At 42.0% G+C, this 9,028-nt stretch overlaps 1 protein-coding gene across 1 annotated transcript; it reads right to left on the reverse strand.

Moving 5' to 3' along the window:
* Nucleotides 1-849: 849 nt before the first annotated feature.
* LOC109924680 (VPS9 domain-containing protein 1-like) lies at nt 850-5,770 on the reverse strand (the record flags this gene model as incomplete). The annotated part of the gene is made up of 4 exons (XM_048594246.1): nt 5,737-5,770; nt 4,960-5,089; nt 3,420-3,622; nt 850-934 (listed from the first exon to the last, which is right to left on the reverse strand). Coding segments are annotated over exons 2-4 (311 nt in total), but the record flags the coding sequence as incomplete, so codon positions are not given.
* Between the last annotated feature and the right edge of the window lie 3,258 nt (nt 5,771-9,028).

Raw genomic sequence — 9,028 nt, forward strand, 5'->3', positions numbered from 1 at the left:
TAACCCTATCACATTTTTGTCTGAAAGAAGTGTGAAAAGCACAAGACTGTTTAATATTTTCATTTCTGATCTCCCATGGGCATAACAAAAGACAGATCTCACTGTTCAGACAAGCAAGCGTAGAGGATAATTGGGAATTTTAAATTATACATTCTGTCATTACTTTTGATACATCCATTATAAATTCCAATACTTACACTTACAATGGAAAAAGGTGACAAATACAAGTGACAAGTTTGTAACATAGGTAATGGTACAGAATATAAAAACAATTGTTAAAAGTTCTTCCGTAATGTGTATAAACTATTGAATATGGTGAGTAAACCATGCAATTTTTTTGTATTTGTACTGTAACAATATAAATAAAGGCTTCAGTCTCTGTGGTGATTTCAACAGAAACATGAAGCTCTTTGAAGAGGGCAAGGAGAAAGGCTGGAGCGGCAAGTAAGGCAGGGAATGTCTGAAGTTTTACAAAGGAAATTCAGAAGCTTCCAGAGAATTTGGCAGTGGTTTACAAGATCTGATCAACATTAGTGGGCCAGTTACAACCACTGGAATATTGAGAAAAGAGATGAAGAGAAATATATTAAGCATATAAGTATTGTACAGGTATTCTAGGGAACTTTACAGATTGTGAACTGACTTAAAAAAAACACAAAACATTGAGTAGGATCAAAACTAGAGTTGGCTGAGGAAGTCTCAATGAAATAAACATTCAAATTAACAAACAGGAAGCTGTGCAGTAACTAGAAGGTAAATCATTTTTGAAAGATTGTTTAATACTCCAATTTATTTCTAGGAAATGTGCTGCTTTATAAAAGTCTACGTAACTGCAAGCACAGCACTTACATCACAGAAGCAACTTGCAAGGTACCAGCCTCCTTAGAATTGCAGTAATGTTCAGCACACTCGCAGATAAGACGCAGTGTTCTTACTGTAGTAATATGAAACAACAGTATTATAAATTTTATTTTTAAATCATTTGTAAATTTTGTACAAGATGGGAAATACTAATAGCAACAACAGCTTGAATTTATCCAGCATTGCTGACATTGCGAAACGTCCTAAGATGCTTTACAGGAGTTTTAAACAAAACTTGACACTGAACCATTCAAGTAAATATGAGAGCAGATAAATAGAAGATTGGAGGCAAGTTTTATAGAACACTTTAAAGGAGGAAAATGAAGGGAAGCACGATTTGGGTTGGAATTCAAGGGATTTGGTACCTGAAAGTGCTGCTACTAATGACAAGAGTAGATTGGAGGTTTACAAGAGGCCAGGGTTGAGAACAGGAATTGAGGGTTTAAGAGTTTGGAAGAAATTTCAGAAACAGGAGATTTGCGAAAAAAAGGGTAAGGATTTTAAAATTGAGATATTGCTTACTCGTCCAAATTAGAACATGGACAACAGAGTTTTGGATGATGTCAAGTGTACAGAAGGAAGAAGATGGTCCAGCATCATCCATTGCAATCATAGTATAAATGAAGGTTTCGGTAGCAGATGAGGTGATCTGGGGCACAGTCAGGCACTGTTACAGAGTGGAAAGCAACTATCTTAATGGTGGTGTAGATATAGAAAGAAACAACTCGAGATTGCTGTCATATTCTGGGGAAACTTCCTAGGGTGGATATGGATGGGGCAATTTTTGGGCCTCCAGCTGACAGAAGCCCAACAATTTGCTGACAGTGGATCAACCTCCTTCCATGTAGAAGGCTAGCGGCTTTGTGGAAGCAGGGGGTGGGGGAGTGGGAGGCATAAAAAGCAGCCTTGTAGTCCCAACCCTCACCTACAGAGGTTCTCCATTTACCCTGCAAGGTTCCCTGACCTCATCTGCTTACATGTTACCTTTTACTGAGCTGTCAAAGGATACCTCTGTGTTGAGGCTCTTGGAGGTCTTTGACTTAGCTTAGCTGTACTTATGTCTCCCACTAGGGCTGCTGAGGCTTCACAGTTGCCAGCTTTCTGAACGGTAGACCAGAGGTAGCCAATTAGGAAAATCGCCAAACTGGTCTCACTGCCAGCAAGTGTGCATTCTGGACCTGCTTTCCTGTCTGAGGTCAGGGCAAAAGCATATAGTAAAGCACAGCCCATTGACTTCTAGCTTCCCAATAGAGTGTTGGAGTAAATTTTTGCTCATCCAGTACTGGATACTGGATAGGCAGTCTGATAAACTGCAGAAAGATAATGGCTGAGAAGGGTGGTGGTAAGGAGAAGCATACACGTGGAAACTGATGCTGTGTTTTTGGCTGAGAATGCCAAGGGCTGCATTGGGATGAGAAAAAGAAGGGATCAGACTCCAAAGGAGAAGTGGCAGGCGGGAGTCACCCAAGCTATCGGTGTAGGTGATTGACTTCAACTGGCTAGATATGAATGGAACCAGATGAAAGTAGTTCCATCTTGGTGGACAACAGTGCAGACATGCTGGAAGAAAGTGGTGTGGTCAATGGCAAAGATTGCAGACAGATTGAGAAGGATAAGGGTACCTCTGTCACAGTCACTGACACAAACAAACAAAAATATGCTACCTCATATGTCTTTAATTTATCCTTCAGGAGACGCATAAACAAGTTCAATCGATGTCATGACTTGTGGAAACTTTTTTTATCTCTTTGCTGGTGCCCAGTGTTTTTTAAAAAAAGTGAATTATATGCTTATTTTGCTTACAGCCACTTGCTGAAAGATAGAACTGGAGTCAAGTTTTTATATATGCAGTATGTGCAAGCTTTTATTTACAGAGCCACACTATATATTGTGTACCCAACAACCACAGTTTCAACCTACTCCTAGCTATTCCTGCAATTGAGTTCTCTAATTAATGACCATCACTTGAACTAAATAGTCAATTGATAAACAATTAAAAGCAGACCAATAAAATGTTTCTCATATTTCCCTTATACATGATTACCTCTCAACCCTTTATTGACTTGCACATCACGTTCTATAAATGTCTTTTATTTCCCAAATTTCTCTCATCACACTTGTTTAACTATCTCCCATTTTCCATTTAAGTACTATTACTCTATTCCTTTCCCTGTGTATTCCGCATGCTTTACTCATTCCTCTTTATTTTGTCCTATTGATCTACAAGATCTTTGCGTTCTTATGAAGGATGTATTTTTTTTCCTCCTCCTATCTGCCAAATCCATAAAATGTCTTGTTAACTGATTCCCTCAGATAGCGTTGTATCCGCTGAGTGTTTTTAGCACTTTGTGGTTCTGTTGGAGATTTTCAGAATTCTTCATAATTCAGCAAATATTACTTAAACAGCAAATTTGCATTTTCAAAGGATCAAAGTGAAAACATTAGTGAATGCAGAACACAGACAATGGCAAGATCAATCTGATTTAACTACCACAAGGGGAGCTATTCAGTAACAGAATCAAATTCCATTAATTTTATTAAATATAGTCAATGCTCACCAATACATTCCAGCTTCTTTTGTGGACAGTATTCTTTGGTTATTAACCTTAACTCCTGTACCGCCACTTCATAAGGGTAGGAATCATCTGAAGCAGATTCCTCGGGGAAAAGCTTAGCTGGAACACCAATATCTGCTGGGATGGCATTCTTGTACAATTTCATGCTCTTTTCAAGAGCTATTTCCCTCTGTACATTCACTTTTCTGAAAGAAAACAGTGAATACACATTTATCAACTGTGAATGCTGAATCTCTTTTGTTTCTCACATCAGTCAAGGAAGGAAGCCAATGTATTTTGAGCTTTGTCTGATTCAAACACAATGACTTGGGTGTTAATAGGAAATCCAGAACTTCATGTTTTCTCTCATGCAGTGTAGTTTTAACTTCAAAAGCATGCAATATCTTTCGCTTGGCAGGATCTCTGCACAGCAGTCCAACTGACTGATTGATGTGGCTTCTCTGCAGGCGGGGAGGAATCCACAGTACGCCACAGGAGCCAGTCTGTCTTGTCTATAACCTGGGGGGCTGAGGTAAGGGTAGGTGGCAGTGGAGCACAAGTGACGTAGATGCACCCAAATTCAACCCAAAGCTATGCTTCTATCCATCCCTTACGTTTCCTGATTTCCAAGAACCTGGATGTCCTATGTTACACCTGCAAAGCAATTTAAGTCAAATATTTAAGCTACCAACCCGCTTCCTTGTCCAGTTTTTGTTAAATCCAGGTTGAAGTCAGGTCTGAGACTTTGAAAATTTTAACACCTGACATTGAATAGAAGTTAAAATTCTCCCTTACACGTTTTTTTTGATATTTTTGGAACATCTCGAACTAAGCAGATCAAAATGACAGCGAGTGCCATTTCTTAGTGACCAAAATGTAGCAGTATACAGCACCCACAGAATTTGAGATTCATAAGCAATTTCATTTGGAATTCAAAGGAGAGTTTAGTCCATTAGACACTTCTCATAACAGTAAGTCAATTAGACTGGAGTTGAACAAGCGGCACACTGTTGTTCCGATGTGTACTGTCTACAACCTGAAATGCAGCAACCCGCCAAGGCTGCTTTGCCAGCACCTACCAAGCATGCCAACGTCATAACTAGGATGACAAAAGGTGCCGGCTAAACAGAGGCCTGCAGTTGGGGGGTAGCAGTTGGTAAGGCATCCAGTATTATGGCAAGATCCAGGCCTCAGATAAGTGAGGGCAGGATGTGGGGCAATGTGGGATAAGAAGGTGGGGGAAGATCAGGAGCCGGAGAGGAGTTTGGTTCTCCGTGGGGCCTCCTCTTCCCAAGGCCAGCTGCTTTGATCATGCTCTTAGTGTATATGTTACTTTGATTGGTTGAAAAATAATCACAAAATCATTCTTCAACTTCTACAGCAAGCATTAGTACATGGTATTTTAACAAGGAACAATTTTGTTACCACATTCAACTCTACTTTCAAACTAAAAAAAATGCTGTTGACTGCAAATATAACTTTTCTCCACCAAATTAAAAATTCAGATATCCATTCCTTGTAAAATTTATATGTAATACATTACCTAAACAGAGCCAAAAGGAACATCCAGATAGGCCGGAACAAAGCTTCCTCAATGCTGGCCAAGCACTGATCTTTTCCAGTCGGAGTGTTGAGAGGTTCAAAGGCAAGAATACACAAGGACAGTAGCCTATCTGTAACAAACAAAACAGAGACAAGAATGTTAAATAAAAATACTTCCAGCCAATCAGAAAGGACATACACTGACAACAGAGCGGGCCATTCAGCCCACTGTGTCTTGTCAGGCACAAAGATCTAATTACATTCATCTAACTTTCCAGCTCTTGATTCATAACCGTGGAGGTTATAGTAACACAAGTGAATATCTAACTGCTACTTAAATGTGGCAAGAGTTACAATATCTGGTTAACGTGCAATTCCAAATATTCTAATTTGCTTATTCATAGTACGATTACAAAGTACATGGTAGAACCCGTAAACAAAAAACAACAATTAATTGACCCCTAAATGAAAAAAACTGCCAACAAGCTTTCAGCTTTCGCAGCACTTATTTTAACATGAATCAGAAGCAACACAAATTAAACAGAAATGAACAGGCAAATCAAGTAAGATAAACTTTATATAGTCAATAAAACAAAGATACATCTTACACAACAAAAATATCTGCATTACCTGCTGTTGATATGCACCACTATGCAGCTACACTATTCACATTTCTTTACTCACACAGGGTGGCTAAAAGTCAGATTTGACAACAGCTTTCATCAGTTTCATAGCTATGATCGTCATCATCAAGACACACACATTTGTGAATCCTTACCCTCCCTTGAGTTACGACGATGCAGAGGTACCGGTGTTGGACTGAGTTGGACAAGGTCAAAATCACACGACACCAGGTTATAGTCCAGCAGGTTTATTTGAAAACAAAGCTTTTGGAGCATTGCTCCTTCCTCCGGTGTAGTGAAAGAAAGACACAGAATTTACAAGGAAATTATCAAACGATCAGACAACTGATGCGAAGGTATTGAATAAACCTAAAATGGCTGGCTGACTCCCTCCTGTTAAATCTTTAATCAGTTAGAAAGGAGATGCAGGTTTTGATTGATTAAAATGCAAATCCCAGAAATTCTTTGAAGTCATTGCCGCGAGATAACTAAAGGTTTTAGTAGTGTATACAAGAGGTGACATCTCGGGTCAGACAATGCATTTTAGGTGTGAGGCCTTGTTTAGAATCTGTCTGTGTTTTAACCTGGAGTCAGGCTGGCTTTAATCAGCTTGCACACAAGATACAGCAGAAAATTACGAGACACTGCTAAGCAGACGAGGCAACGGAACTACACCACCTATATGCACATCAAGAACAAGAAACTTGAGAAGCTTGGCATCACCAACAGTAATCAAGTCTCCCCAGTATCACAGTTGAAATGGTACCACCAGGGGGAAATTCATTGTCAACCTATCTGACCACACCCTTCCAATGGACAAAATCGAAGTTCTCAGCCGAGGACTCAATTTCTGCCCCACCACCAAAATGGACCCCACTGGTCTTGCAGCAGACACAGAGGAATTCATCAGATGAATGAGACTCCAGGAATTCTTCCAAGATGTCAGCAGCGAGCCCAATGAGACAACCAATGAACTGGAGCAGTTGACAGAGAGATCCATGGTGGAGCAACCAAAGAAGGAGCTGAATTGGACCCCTGTGGAAGGCCACTGCCCTAGTGTCGACATGTATGCTCAAACCATCAGGAAATGCGTGAACGCCAGATTCATCAGCCACACTCACGAGGTAGCGCAAAACGTTACCCAGGCACAACGCACTGCCATCCGTGCTCTCAAGACCAATCACAACATTGTCATCAAATCAGCAAACAAAAGAGGAGACATCGTCATAAAGCATAGAACAGACTACTGCAAAGAAGTGTATCGATAGCTGAACAACCAGGAACACAACAGACAACTACCTGCAGATCCAACCAAAGAACACACCCGTGAACTCAACAGACTGATCAAGACTTTTGATCCAGACCTTCAGAATACCCTATGCACTCTCATCCCACATACTTCTCACATAGGGGACTTCTACTGCCTTCCGAAGATGCACAAAACTAACACACCCGGACGTCCCATCATGTCAGGCAATGGGACCCTGTGCAAGAACTCTCTGGCTATGTCGAGGGGGCATCTTGAAACCCATTGTACAAAGAACCCCCAACTTCTGTCACGACACTACAGATTTCCTACAGAAACTCAGCACCCATGGACCAGTCGAAGGAGGATTCCTCGTCACAATGGCACTTTCGGCACTCTACACCAGCATCGCCGCAACAGTCTCAGTACTGAATACCAGCATCTGCCAATTTCGAGACGCCATCCTACAACTCATTCGCTTCATCCTCAACAACAACGTCTTCACCTTCGACAACCAGTTCTTCATCCAGACACATGAAACAGCCATGGGGATCAGATTCATACCCAATATGCCAACATTTTCATGCACATGTTTGAACAAGACTATATTGCTGCGCAGGACCTCTGACCAATGCCATACACCAGATACATTGACAACATTTTCTTCCTTTGGACTCCTGGTGAGGAATTACTGAAACAACTACATAGCGATTTCAACAAGTTTCATCCCACCATCAGACTTACCACAGACTATGCTTTAGAATCAGTCTCATTCTTGGACACATGCATCTCCATCAAGGACAAACACCTCAACAGCTCAGTCTACTGCAAGCTCACAGATAACCTCACAATGCCACAGTTCTCAAGCTTCCACCCTAAACATATTAAAAAAGCCATCCCCTACGGACAAGCCCTATGCATACACAGGATCTCATCAGATGTGGAGGAACACAACGGACACCTGAAGGTGTTGAAGGTCGCCCTCATGAGAATGGGATACGATGCTTGACTCATGGTTTGCCAGTTCTGATGAGCCACAGCGAAAAACCATAAGACGTCCTCAGAAGACACAGGATACGATCGATAGGGTATCTTTTGTTGTCAAGTACTTCCTGGGAGCGGAGAAACTATACCAAGTTCTTTGCAGCCTTCAACACATTATCGGTGACAATGAGCATCTCACCAAGATCTTCCCCACGCCTCCACGTCGCGCCTCCAAATACTCACCAAACCTTAAACAGACCATTGTTCAAAGCAAACTACCCAGCCTTAAGGACAACATCGACCACAATACCGCACAACCCTGTAATGGCAACCTCTGCAAGACATGTCAGATCGTCGACATGGGCACTACCATCACATGTGGGAACACCACCCAACACGCGCATTGGCAGATACTCATGTGACTCAGCTAATGTTGTCTATTTCATACGCTGCAGGCAAGGATGTCACGGGACAGGGTACATTAACAAAACCATACATATGCTGCGATAACAGATGAATGGACACTGCGCAACAATCGTCAGACAGTGGGAGAAGACTTCAGCAGTCAAGGACATTTGGCTTTGGACCTTTAGGTAAACATCATGCAAGGTGGACTTCAGGATACACAACAGAGCAGAGTCACCGAGCAGAGGCTTGCAGCCAACTTTGGTGCCAATGAGGACGGCCTCAACCATAATCTTAGGTTCATGTCGCTGGACAGGTGACCCCGCCGCCCGCACACATTTTCTTTTTCTCTCACACAGAAACATTCACACACACACACACACACACTCTCACGCGCACATGCACGCGCACACACACAAACGCGCACGCACACAAACATGCACGCACACAAACATGCACGCACACACACATGCTCTCACACACACAAACGCGCGCACACACACACACACAAACAAACAAACATGCTCTCACACACACAAACGCGCGCACACACACACAAACATGCTCTCACACACACAAACGCGCGCGCACACACACAAACATGCTCTCACACACACAAACATGCTCTCACAGACACAAACATGCTCTCACAGACACACACACAAACATGCTCTCAGACACACACACGCACACATGCGCGCACAAACATGCTCTCACACACACGCACACATGCGCGCACAAACATGCTCTCACACAGACGCTCAAACACGCTCACACACACACATGCAAACATGCTCACACACACACGCTCA

The sequence above is a fragment of the Rhincodon typus genome, unplaced genomic scaffold, assembly GCF_021869965.1.
Source record: "Rhincodon typus isolate 14 unplaced genomic scaffold, sRhiTyp1.1 hic_rhity00007387, whole genome shotgun sequence".
Classification (NCBI taxonomy): domain Eukaryota; kingdom Metazoa; phylum Chordata; class Chondrichthyes; order Orectolobiformes; family Rhincodontidae; genus Rhincodon; species Rhincodon typus.